A 21,791-nucleotide genomic window follows, 5' to 3' on the forward strand; every position below is an offset into this window, starting at 1 on the left:
TTTCTTTTCAATTTTACTGAATTCTTGCTTAGACTGGAAATGATTCCAATGTCCTGCTTCTGCGCCTCTGCTGCCACTCTCTGAATAATGTGTTTTAGACTTAGAAATTGGTCAGAAAAGAATTTTGAATCTGAAACCTCTTAATTTCCTTGGCTGCAAATGGAGTAATTGTTTTCAGAATTTCTGGATTGCAGAAATTCTTGGGTTTTGATTCAGAAGGGACCACTTATGTTTTTGGAACTACTTTAAACCAGTTTCTATGCAGTCTCAATCTTGACAAAACCAGCATTCTAGATAATGTCAGTTCCAAACCAAAATTAGGCACACTTGTGCGTTTAACCTAATCTTCTTTGGCTTGCCACTGGTTAGATTTGCCTTTGTATATTGTAGTGTGTAAGTTGTGATATTTAATGTGACTATAATATCAAATGCCCCTGAAACATTTTCTTACCTTTCCAGGCTATGACATTAGCGTCATTATTTTTCTTAATATTGCTGATGAATTAATACCCTTGACTATCCACTATTGATGCTGATTAGGAGCAAATGCTGTTCCTACAAAGGGCATTAAAATGGTAAGATTTTTAGACCAGACATATATAAAGAGATAGATATATAATATAAAAAATTAGACCAAGTCGTAATTGCAGGAGAAGGAAAGAAGCATGCCTCCAGAGAGACAAACATGGGTTTGGTCACTTTGGTTCTGAATTGGTCACAATGTACCATCATCATCATTAACTGTTTTTAAGAATTCCCAGAAGATGACTGCAGTGGTTTGCCAGAAAAGGTGAAGAAGCCTGTCTGTTTCTTCCAGTGTCTAGCACTAGTCTAATAAAAGATGTTTTTCATTGTGAACCTTGCCTAGGTTGTTCTGTAGCGTTTTTTGATGTGATAATACTGTTGATTTGTAACTTCCATTTCTGCTCTCTAGAACACAGCCTGCATTTTAATGGCTTAGTTAAAAGCTGAAAATATGAAATACTCTCCTTCATTTATAAATATTTATAGTATATCTCGGCTCCAGTAAGCCACACACTGAATTTTTGACCAGTGTGGCTTTCATTAAGGTTTCCATGGGAATGACAGTACCCCCTAGCTGAATATAAATGAGCTGTGCCTATCATTTTGAATCAGCCTTTCTATTTTATCTAAAACGTGCAATATCGGAAAGAACAGAGTTCTGCAATGTATGTGTATAATAATTCCTACTTTCATGTTGGGTCTTAGTGAGGCCTTGTTGTTTGGATATGTTTAGCCTGGTGATAAAGAGTTATGAGAATTGTCAGCTCCTAAGTCCACTCCACATGAGTCATATGGTTTAACGCTTCAGGCCTGTTTTGGGGTGAGGCATCTTACAGACAGGAAATTCTAAGCTGACTCAGCTGCAGTCCTAGGCCACTGCAGTATATTGACAAAATGTGTGCGCCTTTATATTCTGGTCATCTATTCATAGCAAAGCAGAGAAAATGGATATTGTTAATAAGCATCCCTTGACTTCCTCAATCGTCTTCCTTTGACACAATTTGCAAACCAGGGAGTGCAACTCTGAGCGAGGCTTTAGAGTAGCCCCGCTTCCATTTTATGGTGTTACAGAATGTTTCTAAGTAGGTTTGTGGCTTTTGATTTTTATATGATTACAGCTATACAAGACTAGAAAGAACTCATGACATTAAGGTGTTCGGTCTCTTTGTTTGAGTAGATGGTAAAACTCTTCCAAGTATGCTTTTTTTGGGGGGGAAAAAAATACAGAATACTCCCCTCCCCCAATGTATTCCAGTTTAATCTCAGAAACAAACAGCTTTTAAGTAGTATCCTCTAGAGAGAAGACAATATGTTGCCCATTTATTTCCTAATTGGTCAGATAGTGGAAACACTTGTTTGGTGTGGCTGTTGGTATGTTTGAGGATATTTATTGCTTGCTCTTTCTCCAAACAGTGTTGTTTCAAAAGTAGTATTATGCTCTAAAAGATTAGAAATTGAGGTAATGACAAACTCTCATGAACTGAGGCTGGTAATGAGGCTACAGTTGTTGTAGAAATTCATAATCATAAGAGTTGCTGGCTGTACCTTTGACAGCCCTACTAGTACGTGGAACTCTTCTGTACTTGTGTATGAAGCTATTAAATCTCTGTGTCTATTAGTATAGAAAAGGATTATCCCACTGATTCTTTTTTTACATTTCTGTAGATGAAAAGCAAAGTAATGACTAAATGGTATGAAAATCATAAAGGAAGCCTTAAGCCTTATCCAATCCTGTGTTCTCCTACCAGGAGCTGGGGATTTCAGATGTGTGGTTACAGCCTGTGGGGGAAGGAATTCAAGTGTCTGGTCTCACGCAGTATGTTTGCTGAGTGACTCAAGGTCTGACATGCAATACTTGGGGAAAATTGCTAGTAAAATACCTGTACCTGTTATAATGGTATCTTTAAGGATTAAAGCAAATATATTAACTTTCTTATAACCTGAAAATTACACCAGCTAGATATGTAGAATAAAGGGATAGATATGTGTAAAATAGGGTAGGAGATGCTGACACTTCTTGAGTGTTGACCATTTTAACAGAACTGAAAGCTAAGTTATTAGTGCTTCCAGACTTTGATTGTAGTCGCATTGTCTCCATAAACTCTATGAAAACTAACAGAACTTTCCTTTGACAGCATAGTAAGGTGGGATCAGTTGTTCAGGTGTGATACTTCTGTTTGCATGAATGATATATATTTTGTACGTGACATACTATGATGCATCAGAAAATGTTGTATTACATGACCTTTGAGTTTCTAAACTGTAAAACATAAATGTTTGAGAACTGAAGGTTGGTTGTTGCCTGGCTGGTATATCAGTTCTGACACAGTCCATGAGATCATGACAGGTAGCTCTTTCAGAAGACTTTAAATGGAGACTCTTTTAATTCTAAGTTGTAATTAAGCCCAAAGGGAACTTAATTTATTGAAGATTGTAAATGTGAAGCAGCAGATTTGTTACATAAACTTTGGAAAAGTATGTATTGTAGCAACTTACTCTTAGCATATTTAATCATCCTGTTAAAAATCTTTTTCTAAAAGCATAGTGAATGGATTACACAGGACTTAATTAAGAATTCGAGCAAGCTTGAAATGTAACACGAGTTAGAGTTCTGCCATTTTAATGCAAACAAGGTCAGTGTTGAGTACAGAGCAAGCCTGGGACTGAGCGGACAGCTGTAGAACTACTGCGGACGACCAAGCCTCATAAATAAAACTTGCTTTTACAAATACATTGTGCTCAGTTTAGGTAGATCTGTTTTAGCATTACTGGACGCTAATAACCCAGAAGAATCCTTTTTTTTTTTCCCCCCTTAACAAGCTATTTAGCATTTCAAACAGTAGTGAATGCTAGCTTTGAGTAGTATATTGTTTTTTGTTTTTCCAGGTCTATAAAGGTGAATTTCAGCTTCCTGACTTTCTTAAAGAAGTGCCACAGGTACAGTATTGGGTTAGTTTCCTTTTTGCGGGTGTAGCGGCAAGTCAGTATGCAACCAGTCTTTATGAACCACTTCTTCATAAATTTGATTTTCTGTTTGATCGTAAGAGAATAGTTGACTAGAGACTATAAGAGAATAGCTTGTCCATGAGACTGAATCTCCAGTGCTCTTGCACTCAGCAGTCCCAAGCCTCTCTTGAGTGCATGTGTAACTCCAGTGTTAATAGTATGGTGCTTGTAAACCTGAGCTGACTGAATATTGCTGTGAAACTCAAGGGAAGTTTGACTCTCCTTTTGTGTAGACCAAACTGCAAAGTTTGTTATTTGTAGAGGAGCTTTATCTTTTGTTGCCTTGCATGGAAGGGTTTAAAGCAAGTACAGTACAGAGAGCAGAGATAAGTAATGAGAGATTTTTAAGAAGAAATACTGCTGTATCAAACAAAAACATTCAGCCATGGATGGTGATGGTGTGTGGATTTAATAATCAAGTGAGCTATTGAACTCCAGATTTTACTGAGAATTCATAATCTGGTACCCTTTAAATGCTATTAATTGTCATCAGCTACCTAAGGGACCTAACCTTTGCAATAGCAGTTGAAAAAGCAAAATCCTTATCATGGAGCTCTCTTAAACCGCAGGATCTCTTGATACCTTCCCCCAGCTATGTGAATGTGTGGGAAGCATGCTTCCAACCTCGTGCCCTTTCCTCATGTAGACATGATGGAAAGGCTTTGGGCTCTAACCACTAGCCCGTTTACGGACATAGGAGTTCAGTTTGGAAGATGGCATCCCTTGCTGCTGGGCAGCTCTTCTGTGTCTCCTGAAGGTAACAGAGCACTCAAGATGGACTTGTTCCATGGAGCTGCCTGCTGGAGTGCTCTGTTTCAGTAGCTTGAAGGGCTTCTCTCTGTGTGTTTTGTTTTGTTGTTTTTTTTTCCTCCCCAGTGTATAGTGAAATTAATTCTCCCTCCCATAGCCTTGCAGATTTAAGCTCTGCTAATCTAGCCATGAAAAATCAGAGCAGACAGTCTAGACAAGGAGCAAATCATTTAATTCACCGTTATCAGAGAAATAACAAAAATATTTGTATTTTATTGCTTAAATGAAATATTTTATATGAAATAAGTAGGACGTAGCAATTGGTTCTGTTTTCTTGGGTAAGAGCTGCTCAACTAGGCTCAAAAAATATCGATTTTTGTAGGCTGTATAATTGATGGTAAATGTCTGAATGCCATCTAAAGTGCTCTCTACATTGTGCTTTGCTAGAAAAAACAGGAAGTGGCTCATCACTGTTGCTGTCTCAGGGTGTGTTGAAGTAAAGCTAAGTAGAAAAATACTTGGGGGTTTTTTTCAATTCCTCCTGCATATACAGGGGTATAGCATTGCAGAATTGGGAGAGAAAGCATTTTTAGAGGCACTCTGCCTCCAGAATTGTGTATCTCTGCTTGCGTTACTTTATATTTCTACTCAAATTTCCCATCCTTAATAATACATACAGTACAGAAGTTTATTTAGAATGTAAGTGTAAGTAGCCTATCAAAAGTAAAATAATTTGCCATATCTTTACTTTTAAAAGAAAAAAAAAAAACCCAAAACTAATGGGCACAGGCTTTCTTGACTTTGGATTCCCCAGTATTAGGAAAGGACTCTTTGATTATGACTTTTGTTAGATGTAGAGATTGAAGAATACACAGGAGAATCTACCACGTGCAAACAAAGCATTTTGCCTTATTCCGTTCATTCAAATGAAAATTAATTGATTAAAAAGGAAAATTGGTTTCTTTTGTTCCAGCCAAAGAAGACAGTAGAAAGGAAGTCTCGTGGCAAGATAAAATGAACATGGATCAGTAAAGTCGAATAGCTGTAGTGTCTGTTTCATGTTTCCAGAATATAACTTTTTGCTGTGGACACCAAATCTTTCTGATAAATCTTTGTGTGATCTCTGATGTGGGCTTCGCTCTTACTGGATGTTTGCCTGCTCTCACCCTTTGAACAGTTAGTGCTCGTGCTTTGCAAGTTGTGCTCAGCTAATAGAAAACCATTAAGAACCTGGCACCACGCAGCTAAATGTGCTGTTGCTCACAGCATTGTTCACTCTCGACTGCTGGCCAAAATGTCTATGCAGCTTAACGGCAAGACAACTATTTAAATGTGTGCTGCTTAAAAGTCATTGTCAGCAAATTGTATTGAGAAAGTGTGCTGTAGTTATTTCTAATGCTTTCAGATGCAATTATTGTGGTTATTTCAAGCTTATCTACAACCTTACAGGTGAAGTTGCAGCATATCAGGCTGCAAGCATAGGGTGTGTCAGAACAGAAGGATATTAAATATCGCTGATAAGGATTTCTGGAAAATACAGGGAGATGAGCTATCTTTAAGATTTAGCACGCTGTGTATAGATAGTGTGCTAGCAAAATAAATGATCCTTGATCTGCCTACAGTATCGGTTAAATTATGCTGTTTGTATTTTGCAGTTATCTTGTGATACATCAAAAGAACTTGGTCCACTATTACTAGTAAATGTCCTCTTCCAATCCATATTGATAGGGAGGTTTCAAAATGGGACTCTCCTAAATTTCAGGAGGTGGATTTATACAGTTAGCCTGGTATGGTTACAGTATTTACCAAACTCTGAGCAGATTTATCCAGAGTAAAGATCATCTAAAAAGCAAAAATAAGCTTTGTGAAAAAGTACGAGAATATTGCTTAAACCATAAGAACTGACGCTGGAATTGAAATTGATGCTGATAGTGTTCTCCTTTATTATTATACTAAAGTTAACATAATGTAACTAAACAGCTAGATGGTTTTGAGTACAAGCATTGGTGCTGATAATGATATTTTTCCCTCTAATGTAAAATAGCTAATTTCATTTTAATTATTTACTTGACAGACTGAACCTATGGAATAGAAGAGACAATGGATATTTCTTGCACAGAAGGTAATAAAAGAGCATGCAGTCCTGCTCGTTTGCTGCTCTTGATTTAGTTAAGGTGATTTTTTTTAAACTTATGTAACTCCATGTAAGATTCTGGGTAAGAAAAATATGAAGATAGGATTTTGATTCAGAATCTGTAAAAATTACATTGAGGTAAGTCCTAGTGGTGAGAGCTACAAAAGCATAGGTCATGTGCTTTAAGAATCACAATGCAGTTCTCCATGGCTCATCACAATTAGCAGCATTTGCTATGCTATTGGATTGTCAGCACTACTTTAGAGCTTGAAATTGAAAGGAGTACATAAAACTATACCGCTACTTGTCCAGGCATTCTTTAGCAGAGATTCTTGTTCATTTTAGTATCTGTGCGTCTTTCAGTGCTATGGCATACTTGCACAACAGATTCAGGTCCCCATTTTAACAAAATAGTGACACTTTAAAGATGACTCTTAATCATCTTTGTCTTTTGTTTTTTAAATCAATTGCCCTTTCTAGATAGAGGAAACTGCTAAAGATGAGCTGATTTGTAAATTTGCTTTTAATATGTCCCATAGCCAGTATTTTCCATAAACTGCATTTTAGTTGTTGAATTAACAATGGCAAGATTGTGCAGGGAACTCAGTAAATTCCAGACTAGTCAACGAATGAATGGTGCGACATTTACTGTATTAATCCAGGATTTTTACTTGTCAACTGTGTTATCAAATGTTCTAGCTTGACAACAAAAGATAGCAAAATGCGTCCAGTTTAAATATAGCCAAAAGCAACATGCCACACAAATATACCCAGCATAGATATTTGTATGTGGCCATAAATATAGCTCGCTCTATAGCCCTAAATATAGCCAAAAGTATCATACAATTAGAAATAATGGATATGAAAGTTTTCCAAAGGTTAATTGCAGACCTTAATTCTGAAATTGATAGGGAAACCATAATCTTTTCCTGTAGTCAATGTTAAAATGACTGAAACATCTACTTCATGTTGCCACTTACCTCTTTGAAAACTGCATTTAAAACTACAATATTTCTATCTAAAGCTCCCGTCCAATTTCTGAGAAACCGAACTGTTAACTTCTGGTGGTAACTACCACTGATACATTGTAATGAGAGAGACACTTTCAACATGTAAATACAGCCCACTTTCACAAGTGTTTTGAATGTAAGTGCAAATTCAGATATATATATATTTTTTTAACATCTAAGTATGCTCCAAGAAGTAACTCTAATGATAAATGATGGAAAAGGCAGCCACATTTCTTACAGGAAAGTTTTTAGTGGCTGTGGTTAGTCTTGACAGTGACTTTTCACCTACTGAGATAAGTCATTACACTTAATTATGCATTATTTGTAATTACAAAATTTTGTCGGGGATAAAAACAGAATATTACATTGAAAGCTCAAACATAACTTCATTTTTCTTTTTTTTTTTTTTAGAAAGACTGCTGCCTTTTCAATGGAAATGATCTTACAAGGACTGTCCCACTGAGATCAGTGAGGTGTACTGCTCGTGGCCTGCTTTTTTCAGTCTTCTCCCCATTTTCTTTCATGCTGTTTTTGTTCAAAATTTTGTTGTTGTGAGCGCATGTAAACCTGTCTTAAAAAAAAAACCCAAACAAAACTGATGTTAATGTAGAACTGTATTACACTCACACAATTATTTTTTTAAGGTTTTAAAAAATGCAAAGCAATGCCTGTCTCCAAAATTGATACTCTGTCTTAATTCCAAAACTCCCATCTTCAAAGATATTTTTTTCTTTTTTCTCTGTAGCAGTTTGGTTTTAAATGTATGAAGCTTTCAAAAGAGTGGTCTGTGCTTGTCCTAAAAGATTTTTGGTGGAACGGTTGTTTGTTTTTATTCACATGTGGAAATTGTTAAATATCTTTTATTTAAAAAAAAAAGATAATTTACATGTACAATTACAATTTAATGATCTTTTGTATTTTATTTTTCAAAATAAATGCTTTAAATGTGATTATTTTTTTATTAATGTGTTTGCCTCAGTTAAGATTTAAATAATTCAAGATATTGATATATTACTCAGAAGATATGATCTAATGTCCTGGGTTTGGTTCTCTTTTTAAGGTTTGTGATTGAATGCATTTTGTTTGCTTTTAATAGCTGAGTGATGAGAATCCTACTGAGAATTGTGAGAGAGGAACGTCGTGAGGGTTTTTTTGTTTGTTTTTTTTTTTTTTTACTGCAGGAAAAAGTAGGTAATTTTTAGCCTATTGAATTTGTTCTTCAAAAGCAATTGTGTTCAGAGAGGTGCTGCTGGGGTGAAGTGCTTCTGAAAACCCTGCTGTGAAACTTGTCTCCTAAAGCTTTGAGCATCTGTCAGTCAATGTGGAACGTGATTATTGAAGTAAGGGGTTTGGGGGTGGTTTTTGTGTCTCATTTTCTGCTCACCTTGGTAGTTCTTGGCATACTGAAGGTGGCCTCGGCCTTCTCCACTGATTTTTTTTTTTAAGAGTTCTTTCCAAAATGCTTGTTTCCACAAATTCTGCCTCTTTAGTATTTGGAACGGTTTTGCTTTTCCTGTTTCTTGTGTTGCTGCAACTCCATTTTGAGATCATTAACAGTGACCGAACAACGTTTCAGTGCCTTCAGGAAACAAGTTAACGCTGCAGTTTGGAACAGATTCACCACGTGCTTACCAAATACAGTTGTTTGCAAAAGTAAACCTGGAGCATCCCCTAGTGACACCGCAGGGAAACGCTGCCCCTCGCTTTCTCCCTGGAAAACGCTGCCAGCTCTGCCGCTGGCACGCACAGCTCGCTCCCCGAAGCCGCCGCTGCCTGAGGCGGCAGGGACCGGCCGCCTGCCCCCCGTGGTTCCCCTTCCTGGTGGAGGGAGAGCGTTTCGCTAACGGAGCGGTAATTAATTGATGAGTTAGGGGACGTTTCCCCTCATAGATGAACAGCAATGAGGGAAAAACCGCAAAAAGATCCAGGCGTGCTTATGAGAACGGTGCGGGGGGGGGGGGGGCCTCCCGCCGCCCCCCGTGCGGGGACAGTCCCGCTCCCCCTCCCCGCCTCGGCGGCCCCGCCCGCGCGGGACCCGGATGGGCCCTACGTGACGCGCGGGCGCGGCGGCCGCTCTCCCTCCCCCTTCCGGAGCCGCCGCCGCGGGCCGGCAGCAGGTGAGGGCGGGCGGGCCCGTGCCTCTCCGGGGCAGTGGGTGCCGGGGCCGGCGGGGGAGAGGTGGCCCTTCTCCTCCCTCCTTCGGCAGATGTGGCGGCGGGCGGGCGGCGCGGCGCCGGGCTGGGCGCGGAAGACGCGGCGGCGGCAGGTGGTTCTCCCGCGGCCCGGCAGGGGGCATGAGCGCGGCCGGGGGCGCGGCGGCGGCACCGTTAACGGATCACCCTGTCAGGTGAGGGGCGGGAAAACACCCCGCGGCGCTGGGCTGAGGCGCTACCCGCGCCCGGCCCGGGGAACGGGAGGGTGTCGGTGAAGCGCTTGGAGAACGGCGGTTTCCAGTGACCGCTAGGGGAGCGGGGAGCTGCTGCCCTGCCTGGGGCCGCCGCCTGATGGCCGGGCGCGGTAGCGGCAGGACCTCGGCTTGGGCCTGTCACAACTCCCGCATCTGCAGGCGCTTTCTGGTGAACTCCCTTAACGTTTAGGCTGCTTAGAAGGACCTAGCAAGGCACTAAGCGGCTGTTAACTGGCTAATTAATATTTAATTTGCTGAACACCAGGCTTACCCACGCGTCTGGCTCAGTTTCTGAGCTCGCTTGGGACTGTGCTGCCCCGTCCGCAAATGGGATGATGCCTCCACACCTTACGGTGGTGAAACTAGAAAGCTGCTTCAAGCTCATAAAAGCTTGTCCGTGCTGTGAAATTCTGTGTAAGGCGGCAGTTGCTGCAGCCATCGAGTACAGCCTGAGTAGCCTTTATCCACCAGTCATTCGGCAGCCTCCAGTTAGGCCTCCCCGCTGCCCTGATCCTACGGCGATGAAGCGTCCCATTGTATCCTCCCATACAGCGTGTCTTTGCTCTCTGATGCAAAAGTTAAGTTACAGTATCCCTTCATCATACTCTGTGTTATCTTTTGCTAATGACTAGAGATGCTGAGTATGTCCAGAATTTTACAGTCAAATGTATAATACAGTTTACTGCAGCTCAGGGATCCCTGCCCTTTCTTAGGATGTTTCTTTGCTATTGTGACGCAGATTCATTAGAATTAACTGGATGTCATGTCTTTTCCCGCTTTGTTCACACAAACCTTTGATCAGCTGAGTCTCTTGAAGAATGCTATGGAGAGATTGCTAAGTCACATCTCATTCTGCATCCTCACAGGGGCCTAGTTTCTCTTGAAAAAGGGAGAGCCTTCCTAACAATCTGGTTGGTATCTCCCCAAAACAAGCATGTTCCAATGAGTTAACTTTGAATAGTAGTTTGTTTAGGTCTCCTATGATGGATTCATACATCAGTACCTTAATGAAAAAGACTTTGACTGTGTAATTATTATGTCACTTTTTTATAGGTATGTACCTTTGCCAACACCAGCGTAACCTCAGAAGGTACTTAAGAGAAAGTTGTTTAAACCGATACAGAAAAGTTAAGGGAACAGCAGGGCCTTGAAAAGCTTTTTTGAATCTTAGCATCAAGTAAAACTCGATGCAGCTCTAGGCTTGCTATCATTCCCTAGGGAGTGAAGCAAAACTTGCAGGTCCAGTTCATTTAGTAAGCTTTCTTTGGCATGTGTATGTGAGACAGTATCTGAGCTGTCAATAACAAAGCTCTGGGAAGTAATCTCTGCCATTTAAATGACAGGTAGCTTGTAAACTGGAAGGAGGTATTTCTGGTAGAGTTGGATGGTGCTGATGTATGGTTCAGTTAAGTATTTGATTTAGTAATAATTTTGGTTATCGATGATGTTGTCTCATTAATTATCTGTTGATCTGGACCTAGACATATTTGAAAGTGAAATGGATGCATTTACTTAGTTTAAATAAAAACAAACCCTGTAACTTTAATGAGAGATTAACAAAGTGCATAGTTAATAATAGTTTTGTGCATAGTTAATAATAATTATTGCCCATGCTTTAAGTAGCAAGAAGAGGATATTCAGATGGGTGCATATTCCTCGTGAAATGAAGAGAACCAAAATGCAGAGAACCAAAATGCAGAGGATTCTATGTCAGAAAACTGGCCAGTGATTAGCTTATGTTTTCCTTTTAGGAAGACTCTCTGTTGCAGTCAGCACACTGCTGTTTCACTACTCCGTGTCTGTGGATGAACAGGCAGTGAAGCAAACCTAGAGAGGAACTTCACTTACCTTTTAATGAACGTCAAAAAACAGGTTAAACTTGTCAATGATCAATCTCTTCATTTTGCTGCCACTAATCTTGTTCTTGAAATCCTGGACTAATTATGGGCTGAGATCTTGTATGCTAAACCTCACTATTTAGGAGATTGTTTTGTGTGAATGTTGCAATGGCAAAGGAGGTTATTACTCATGAGCGTAACATAATTAACATATGCTCTCTCTTATGTTTTTTTCCTAAACCTTGGTGTCATGTTGAAGGAGGATTACGAAAGAGGAAGAAGAATTCCTTTTTCTCAGACCTATACTTCTGTTGGGCAAGAGGGCCTTTTTGGTACGGTGCCAAATGGATGAACTTACCCAAAAGACATTCTGTCGTCCGTGATTCCGATACACTTAATGGAGCTGAATTTTGTTTATTCAGAGTACACTCCTTTTACATGAAATCTATGGGACATTCTTGAAAAATGTAGACAATTAAAGATCACGTTTTTGGTCAGTCTGGAGTTTTTTGAATAGTCTTAAGAGAACTGGAAGTATAGCAGTCAAAGCACTGGTGTCAGGTAACAGCATTATAAATAATACATTCACAGTAAATACAGGCTCACACTCAATTTTGACTATGCATCTTATAAATTAAGCTTCTGCAAGCTGTTTCTTGATGATAATTTGTTTACCTCCTTAAAGAAGTCCCTACCAAAATAATCTTTCATTTATGTTGTATATGTTCTCTATCTGTGAGGTATAGTTGACTTGTTTTGGTAAGGGATGGTGTCAGAATAAACGTTGTTTCAGGCCAAATATTAAAATTGTTAATAGGGTGTGGATGTTGAGAAGCCCTTCCATCCTTATTTATCTGCCTATGCATTGCACTGTGGTGGAAAAAATGATTATGACGTGAAAGTCCATCTTTTGAACTGTAGAGAAGAGAAATTAAATACCTGTCTTGAGCTGAGACAAACCTTTTAACAAGCTGCAGCTTAAAAAGAAATTTTTGGAACTTCACAGTACCTACTTATCTAGGTTCATTAGGGTGTTAAACAGGATCTAGAATTCACCTCCAAATTTTGGTGGAAGAAGGCTATGTACACTTCCACAGAATGTGGAGGTTTTGATCTGATTAGCTCTCTAAAGAGTATCTGTTTTGACGAGGAGCATTCCAGTTCCGTCTGGGTTCATTTTGAACTTGGAGCGTTTCCTTTAAGAGCTAAGATCTACAGACAGCCTGATGATGTGCATAATGACTGTATTAGCAGAATTAGTAAGGCAGAATAATTAATCTTGGCTATTAAAATTTTATGTCATTTCTGCTTGTTTGGATTTTGATTGGAAGCAACCTTTATGAAACATTTATTCAGTCAATAAATAAATGTACCAGATGTGCTTGTGCAAATATTCCTTCTCTTTTTACGTTTTATAGCAATTTGAGAGAAGGAGCTTGCAGGGTTAGAGAGCTAGATAAAGCCTCCAGTAGTATAACATCTTTGCTAGGATGCTGTGACGCCACTGGAGACACCACAGCAATTTGTAAACAGAGGTACTTTTTGCGTAAGAATGCAGTGTAAAGAGAACAGCAGGCTTCTAGTCTTTCCTACTCTGCTCTTTCAATTATTATTTTTATAATGCAGCTTATTGTTAGTCAGTCCCATCTGCTGGTTGAAGGTGGACTGTGAAAGCATTGTAGTTGGTGTAAATATGCATTTTTTTCTGTGCAGGAAAGGAAAATTATAATCAGCAGTAAATGCACATGATAATATGTGGAGTTAAATGCATGCGTATCAGATGTGTGCATTTGTGTACAGTACGATGTGATGCAGTGGGCAGGAAAACATCTGTATTCTCTGTCTGGTTAGAAAGCTCAATTTTCCCATTTCACAGGAAATGCTAGAACTGAAGAGAGAGCCTTTACGGTGCCTGTCATTGTCCATAGCAGAGTCTGATCCGCTTTTGCAGCTGAAGGTGATAGACTGGGAGCTTGGTTGGGAGCAGGAGTCCGGGTGTTGCACGGTGCACACGGCCAATGAGAGCGTGCATTTCAGGACGTGCTTCTGCAGATGGCCTATTGTGATGGACGGGGTGGAACTGCAGCCACCCAAATTCACCCAGCAAATGACATTTTGCTGCAAAAGCGTGGCGGAGCCAATCACGCACTGCAGCGCGCAGCCAATGGACGCCGGTCTCTTACCCAGTCACTGGCAGGGGCTCTGTGACTGTAGGACCTTGGTAGAGCTCTGCAAACTGCATTCCTGCAGAGACAGCCCTCTCCGAGTTTGTTTCTCAGCACAATAGTCATTCTTGCTGTGATTCATTTCCCCGTAATAACAATGCCATTGTAAATTGTCAGTGTAAAGCCGGGGAGTGACGTGCCTTGCCTGCCATGTGATCTGCAGCTGGTGTGAAGAGTGCCTAAGTAATTTGGGTCTTGTTTCCCATTTAGCATTGCCACGGCTGCCTACCCAGCAGACCTGCTTACGAGAGCCAGAGGGATGGTGGTAGTTACAGGGCAGAACAAAGTGAGTGGAAACCCGGATGATGCCATGTCGAGCTCAGATGCAGAGGATGATTTCCAAGAGCCAGCCACTCCTACTGCAACCCAGGCAGGACAAGCACTACCTCTGCTGCCTCAGCAGGTAAGAGCTCTCTGGTACTGCTCATCTGATAAGGTCCAGTTATTGCAGCACGCACTACTCAGGTGCCAAAGAATTCATGATTTCTTTGTTGGAGTATTTATGGATATCCAGTTCAGTTTCCATTAGTAGCTAAATGGTTGAATAGAACCAAGTCTCTTGAATTTTACTTCGGTAGCTTGGCAGCATTACTCAGAATTTCCATCCATGTTTGGACTTGACAAATATAACTAAGTGTTTATTCTGGTACCCAGGCATCTTAAGGTGTGATATTAAGATTTTAGGCCTGCTGTAAACCTAATGTAAATATAGAAACACTGGGGTTTTTTCAGTGTATAGTATAGTAGTGTAAAGGAACCAGTAGAGTAGCAACTGAGTGCAAGTCCCAAGGTTGGCCTGAGATTTCTGATGTGTGTGCGCGCGCGCGTGTGTGTGTGTAAGTAAGTAAGAGGAGGCGGGGGGTGTTTGTTTTTTCTTTCCCTGAAAGAGCCAAGGGGAGGCATTCGTGCTTTTAATGAATATCTGGTTTTAAAGCTGAATGATTACTGCTGTTTCAGATGTCCAACTAAAACGAAAACATTACTGATTACACCCAGAAGCCAGCCAAAGTATTCAAGGTATTAACCCTTGAACCTCACTGTTTTGAGGCAACAGGCCAGGAAAGAAGCATTTGTCGGACCAAATTATGTCACAGTGGCAAAGACTGTATGCTATGTCTTCTAGAAGTTGTAACCCTTTTGGCCTGAATCTGTCTGCAAAGGACTAGAGGCTCATTTCTGATGATGTGATTGCTTTTGCAGTTTCCAGAAGTTGTTCCACTCAACGTAGGAGGCATGTATTTTACAACACGACTGTCAACACTGAGACGTTATGAGGACACAATGTTGGCAGCTATGTTCAGTGGAAGACACTATATTCCAACAGATGCTGAAGGCAGATACTTTATTGACAGAGATGGAACCTACTTTGGGTATGTACAGTGTCCTCAGCAGTATACTTTAAAAGTTGTTACTGAAGCAAATTATTTTTAAAGAAAAATAAGTTTTAACATTTTTTTTTTTCCTTCTAGTTAAATCATATTTGTGTAGTAGGTAAATGTGACTGGCTGGCATCCACGCCTTCAAAACATCTCAAGAGAAGCATATATTGCAATTAAAAAACTATTTGTTTTATTCTTAAGGGCTTAAGTTTTACAATGGGAAAAGAAAAACAAGTAATGTTTTGAATTTGTACATATTCTCCTCTAAAGTATCTCCTTTCAAGGTATCAAGTTGTCTTGATATTTTAAAAAAGGATGTATTTGGCATTGCTTTTCATAGGAAGCTCTTTTGTACAACACTGTTTTTTAATTGATATTACAGTATTTATGCTAAAGAGGGAATGGAAGGAATACCTCTAGGTTTCTTAAACAGTTGAAAGTATGTTGTTTTCAGTGTTTAAACAGGATATAACGTAACTGGTAAAAAAGCACAAGCCTCAAAGAAATTTTCTATTATTTTTGCTGGTAGTGCCATATTCCTTCACCTTCAAGATTCCTTCTTATGTGTTTACCTTTTGTTTTATTTTTAATTAAACTAACCATGATCTTACTAATGTTCTGTTTGAATTGGTGTGAAATTGCTAGAAAAGGTAAGCAGTGTTCACAGGTGTATGTTCATGGGTTAAGGTCTTTGCCCAAAGCGCGCTTTGCAATGTAACTTACATTTCTTGTTTCTCCTTTGTAGACGTTTCCTTAATCTCTTCAACAGAGAAGGATTGAATTATTTTCAAAGCACATTTGGATTGTACCATAATCTGGGACAGAAATAGATTAAGCCACTATATTTATTGGAAAATAATTATTTACATTTGGCAATTTGGAAGTGCCTGCCGCTTTTTTGGAAAATCAGTTCATTTGTGATGTTATCAATCTGAATTGAAAATATAGCTGGAACAGAGAGCCAAGTTAGCACGTGCTGTGTTTGTTGACATTCTAATGAAGATTGCAGTAATGCTTGTTTTATTTGATATAGTCAGTAATAGTTTCGTTGGTTAATGATTTCTTTTCCTGTTAAAAAATCTTGTCGCTTAACAATGTTTCAAAACTACAAGGAAATGTTCTCTTTATTATTATTATTATTATTATTATTATTATTATTATTATTATTATTATTATTATTATTATTATTATTATACAAGTGTATATGGCCCTGACCCTGTGAAGAGCACACCTCCTTTGCAAATGCACCATCCATTCAGCTAGAATCCTGGTTCTGTGTGGGATAAAATGTCCATGCATATGATTCTCCAGGAAAATGGAAAAGCTTATTTTGTTACAGACCTAAATTTGAAATACAGTGACTACGATCTCTTTCCCATGAAATACTCTGTCCTCTTCTATTTTAAGTGGTTACTCCACCTTGAATTTTTTGTGTAAAATATGATGGTATTTTTTTGAATGAGTTTTGACATTAACAGAAGCAAACTGTGAAATGATGACTTGGAAACTTGAATGTGGCAAATGTGTTTAAAAACATATGTTGGAAATACGACTCACACTTATTTCAGTTCCTGTTTAGCGTAGGGATTTCTGTCTCAGTAGAATAAACAATGAATATCCAGCGTTTCCTTTCCTTTCTCACCTGCAACAGTTTTGGCAGAAATGTGTTACTTAATGATATTTTTGTCCTTTTTTTAGAGACATACTTAACTTTCTACGATCTGGTGACCTGCCACCAAGAGAACGAGTGAGGACAGTTTACAAGGAAGCTCAGTATTATTCCATAGGACCATTGCTAGACAATCTAGAGGATATCCAGCCTCTTAAAGGAGAAAAAGTTAGACAAGCTTTCCTGGGCCTAATGCCATATTACAAAGGTAAATAAACAAAGTAGTATTGACTGTTTCTTCTAGCGTGATTCAAGTAGTATACATGGTGCTTTCAGGTCTGCTTTCAGCTTTCAAACTAATTCCATTGTATTTGAGAAGTTTATTATGTACCTTTCATGCTCTTTAGATCTTTGAGGTCTCCGCATCAGATTTGTTCCTGCTGTATCCAAGGATGTGGATTTTTTTGCTGTCTTAAAAGGGAGCAAGATCTAGGCCATAGCATGCAAGGCTTATTAAACGAGGAGGTTTCTCTGCCTCTGCATTTGTTCTGTTTGGATCTGCAATTGTATCAACTTGGGCATATAGTAAGGACACCGAGTTCACAAGATAACTGAGATTGATTTAATTACTATATATCTAGCTACATGCAGCTTCCTGTTGCTGCTAATATTATGTTAAGAATAGCTTGTTAAACACTGCAGTAATATGTTTCACATGAAATAACTGCATTTGGTTTCTTTTACTAGGTGCTTCATTGTTATTTTCAAGTTTGGTTTTTTTTTTTTAGATCATTTGGAACGGATAATCGAAATAGCAAAGCTTAGAGCTATGCAAAGAAAAGCAAGATTTGCAAAATTGAAGGTCTGTGTCTTCAAAGAAGAGATGCCCATCACTCCCTATGAATGCCCGCATTTCAATTCTTTACGTTTTGAAAGGAGTGAAAGTGAGACAAAGCTATTTGAACATCATTGCGAAGTAGATGTATCTTTTGGCCCCTGGGAGGCTGTAGCTGATGTATACGATCTTCTGCACTGTATCGTGACAGATCTGTCTGATAGAGGGATAACTGTGGATCACCAGTGTATTGGTGTGTGTGATAAACACCTGATAAATCACTATTACTGCAAGCGTCCTATCTATGAATTCAAGATTACTTGGTGGTGAGTTATTTTGTCCAGAACGATGCAGGGGATAAAGGGACTTCTAGACGACAATTGCTTTTAATATTTTTGCAACGTCTCTGGAAATGCATTGCTGCTAACATATATTGGAATCAGTCTGCTGAAATGTTGGCTGACGCTTAGCTGCTCGGCAAAAGGGAACCTGTTATAGAGGTTGAAAAAACCTCTGAAATCTTGAAAAACCAGCCTGAAACGAGACTGTTGGCTCAGGTACCTTAATGAGGCACAAAACAAAATCACCTCATGGAAATTATGGAGAGGAGCGTCTAACATCTTTTAAAAGGTGCCACCTACCACGTGGCTTTAGTATCGTAGTCTACAAAATGGATATTGCAGATCTCGCCTGCATTACTATAAAGCCGGGGTGCTAATAGTGCTGACATAACGTGGTTGAATTTTACCCGCTTAGAAATGTTTTAGTCACTACTTAAACCTACCACTTTATAAAATTGAGTAACACCCAGTACAGAGATTCTGGAAATGTAATTTTGATGTAATAGACCATTAAAAAAAAAAAAAGAGTATTCCCTATATATTATTAATTGTTGTCACGATTAAGCTGTATTTCTTTTTTAATTAAGAATCTGCATTGTGAATTATAATATTATATTTCAATTATTTCTATTGTTATAAAAAGGAATAGCAGATTTGGAATATATTCCTTAATGCTTTTAGGAATAATAACAGTTCATGGAAGACTTGTGCCTGTTTTTAGCCTTAGAAATTCTAAATGTTTACAGTATCTACAAAAAAGAAGCTCTATAGAATCAGGTCATTTGCAAAGGCTTTTGGTAAATGAGAAAACCCTACATGTATGTTCCTATTAGCAGAAGTAAGAGGAATATTTAATGTATATTATTTTATTACTGAGTCTTTTTACATTCTGTGATATTAAACTTTGTTCTAGAGTTAGTCAAATGATGATACTAGACAAGTGCTTCCTTCACCTCACCGTCTTCAGACAATTAAGTCTCATTTTTAACATTCTTGTTGACCCTTCCTGGTGTAATACCAAGAAGAAAAAGAATCAACCCTCATATTCAAATATTTCTCCAATTATCAGCCAGTATATCTGAGTAGTAAATTTCTTTCCACAGTGAAAGAAACCACCATCACAGAATCATATTCTCTTCAGAAGGTAATTGTTACACTTCTGATATTAGTAACCACATCCTGAAGTTGAATTAATGTATATCCAAAACTGAAAGGTAGATGTAAACATCTGAAGATATTACTGTGTTGTGAGGTACAGAAAACGCAAGTATTTTTCAGAAAGACCCTGCTTGTAGTGGCCTCAAAATAATCTTAAGGAGAGAAGGAAAGTAAATGTTTGCATATTGCATTCCATTGGATTCGTTAATCCGAGAATATTGTTTAATTAAACTTTTGACAAAAACACTTAAGAAATGTGTTAATTACAATGATCAAAATTCTCAGTTACCTGAGCTAATTTATAGAATAATTCCAAGAACTTTATGATCAAATTGTCTTGCAAAAAAGAGGCAAATCGTTTGCACTGATTGACCTTCACACTTTTATGTATTGTATTTAGGAATTTTTAGTAAATTGTCTCTCTGAGGTGAGGACATAGAGCTGTAATGATCTCTTTTCAAATGTTTACTTACAGAGGATTATTGTCAAGTGCTGAGTTTCAAGTCCAGAGCTTAAATTTTGAAATGGGGGTAAGGAGGAAATTATGTGCATTTGGATCTTGTTTTAAGTTCGTTTAAATTGTTTTCTTAAATATTGGCCTTTGTGTTACAAGTTGTTGTACTTGTGTTTGACAACCCAAAATTAAAAGTCAAACTGAGACTAGTAAAGTTTCCCTAAAATGAGAGGAAGCTTGCATGGTTTTCTTTGCTACTCTGCTGGCTTAATTTTTTTTTTTTTCCCAGGGAATCTTAAACTGCAACCACAATTTCTAATAAAATGACGTAAGATCTTAAAGCTGAGGCTTACAAAGTTTTGGCTGCTTATACACTTCAGACATTTAAGTTCAGGGTTTTCAGCATCAGTTTATTTAGAGACTACAATGAGAATTGCAGTTTTACTGGGTTATTTGGTGGTTTTTGCCACTTCCCATGTAGGTATTTACATGGGACATAACTCTGGTTTGAATTTCAGCACTACTTACAGAAATGGAACATGGTCTGATTTAACAGTATGTTTTTTGGTTTGGCTTTAAGAATTTTTCCACTGTTATTCTAGAGAAGCTGTGATGACAAAATTCCTGTTTCGATCATGTTTGCTATTTCTTAATATGCACACAGTGATATTTTATAACTTTTTCCTGTTTATTGCTTAAATAAGTAAGGAAGACTACCTAACCAAAAAGATAAAATGAAAATCTTGGTCTGTATCAGTTGCATCTTAATTGAAGTTTTCATCCTTCAGATCCTCCAGAAGACAGCAAACATTAAGTGCAATATTGAACAAGAAAACACGGATTTGAGCCAACATGCTTTCATTAAACACATACATTCTGTGTTGTGATTTGTGCAAGTTAACAATATTGTTATTGACTACACTAGTTCTAAGCAGTCTTTGTTTACAATGATTTAGATGATATTGCCTAATATGTATTCATCTTTTGACAGAAACAGAAGAGTTGTGCAGGCGGATGTCAGGGGAGTATAATCTAATAACTGGTTTATATAACATTATTGACTTATCTTTTCTTGGCGTAAAGTGTAATTTTTGAAATTCTGCGTTTGCAACAAAAATGTGAGTAGCTGATTTACTAAATCCATGTTTAAGATGATTGATGTTTTTGTATATCATGAATGCTTTATAGTTGTCTAATTAAACTAAATGCCTATGTAATACTGCTTTTTTTTCTTTAGGACTTTGTATCTGGCTAGGCCAGAGGTTTGCTAGAACATATCTACCTATTTCTCTGTGCTTCTCCTACTTAGCTTTTTTGCCGCTTTATCATCTACATAGCTACTTTTCCACCCCCACACTCCCACATACCCTGTGTTAGCGAGCTGACACCATAGACAAATTGGCCGTGCAGTAAATGGTCTCATGTCATCAATATAATGTTGCTGTGAATGTCATGTTTGCAGATCGTTAAAAGGACAATGCATGTCAGTCCATTTAGCTCATTCAATTTGAAGGAAACACGTTTTTTATTTCATGTTCTGAGACAGGATACATGCCACTTTTGGTTCCAAATTGATATACAGGAACACGTGCGTTAGAATCAACTCTCCCCCCCGCCCCAAATAAGAAGTCTCAAGTATTTTCAAAGCACAGATTGCATATCTGGATTGCAGTGATTACTCTGTTTTTTATGAATACTGGGGGTAATGGTGGGACAGTTGAGGGACAATTATTTAAAAAGTAGAATTGTGAGCTTTTTTTTTTAGGTTGCTGTGTGTCTGAACAAAAACATAATGACTAATCTTTTTAACATCCCCTCTATATATGCATTGTCTAGTGTTTTCTAACAAGGAGCAAAAGGAGGTCTTACTATCGGGTCTCATATTAAGTGATTTGGCCAATTTCACAGCACATTAAATGTTTCTGCATCTGTTTTACACTTGTAAAATAGGAAGGATACCTACTCATCTTTATAAAGCACTCAAAAATGACATGAAAAGATATTTATGTGCAGCATCCACTTAATGACTCTTGATTTCAAGAGTTTAAAAAAAAATTTAAAAATAATACAACTTTTCAATTTGGTGTGGGCTTCTTAACTTGAATACCACAATGCTCTAG

At 38.4% G+C, this 21,791-nt stretch overlaps 2 protein-coding genes across 12 annotated transcripts in view; both read left to right on the top strand.

The window, feature by feature from the left end:
- TPST1 (tyrosylprotein sulfotransferase 1) overlaps positions 1-8,375 on the top strand; it is a 43,936-nt gene extending 35,561 nt beyond the window's left edge. For 4 of the 6 annotated variants that reach the window (XM_076354508.1, XM_076354506.1, XM_076354511.1 and 1 more), the window contains 4 exons: positions 3,412-3,462; positions 5,255-5,330; positions 6,356-6,403; positions 7,837-8,375. In XM_076354508.1, coding sequence (XP_076210623.1) covers positions 3,412-3,462; positions 5,255-5,299 — 96 coding nt within the window. In that variant the 3' untranslated portion in view covers positions 5,300-5,330; positions 6,356-6,403; positions 7,837-8,375. The remainder of the gene's footprint in view (positions 1-3,411; positions 3,463-5,254; positions 5,331-6,355; positions 6,404-7,836) is intronic. The other 2 variants (XM_076354509.1, XM_076354510.1) reach the window with 2 other exon arrangements.
- Positions 8,376-9,658: 1,283 nt separating this feature from the next.
- Positions 9,659-18,603, top strand: KCTD7 (potassium channel tetramerization domain containing 7). 6 transcript variants are annotated; one of them, XM_076354716.1, is made up of 7 exons: positions 9,732-9,772; positions 11,584-11,704; positions 11,930-12,231; positions 14,106-14,298; positions 15,096-15,265; positions 16,973-17,151; positions 17,672-18,603. In XM_076354716.1, exons 4-7 carry the CDS (start codon positions 14,155-14,157, stop codon positions 18,046-18,048), a joined length of 870 nt encoding a protein of 289 aa, XP_076210831.1. In that variant the 5' UTR covers positions 9,732-9,772; positions 11,584-11,704; positions 11,930-12,231; positions 14,106-14,154; the 3' UTR covers positions 18,049-18,603. The 6 variants fall into 6 exon arrangements, with proteins under 6 accessions (XP_076210830.1, XP_076210834.1, XP_076210831.1 ...); XM_076354718.1 differs by lacking the exon at positions 9,732-9,772 and adding an exon at positions 10,675-10,743; XM_076354719.1 differs by lacking the exon at positions 11,584-11,704 and having other exon boundaries at positions 9,710-9,772.
- The last annotated feature ends 3,188 nt before the right edge of the window (positions 18,604-21,791 follow it).

Source organism: Aptenodytes patagonicus, chromosome 17 (assembly GCF_965638725.1).
Source record: "Aptenodytes patagonicus chromosome 17, bAptPat1.pri.cur, whole genome shotgun sequence".
Classification (NCBI taxonomy): domain Eukaryota; kingdom Metazoa; phylum Chordata; class Aves; order Sphenisciformes; family Spheniscidae; genus Aptenodytes; species Aptenodytes patagonicus.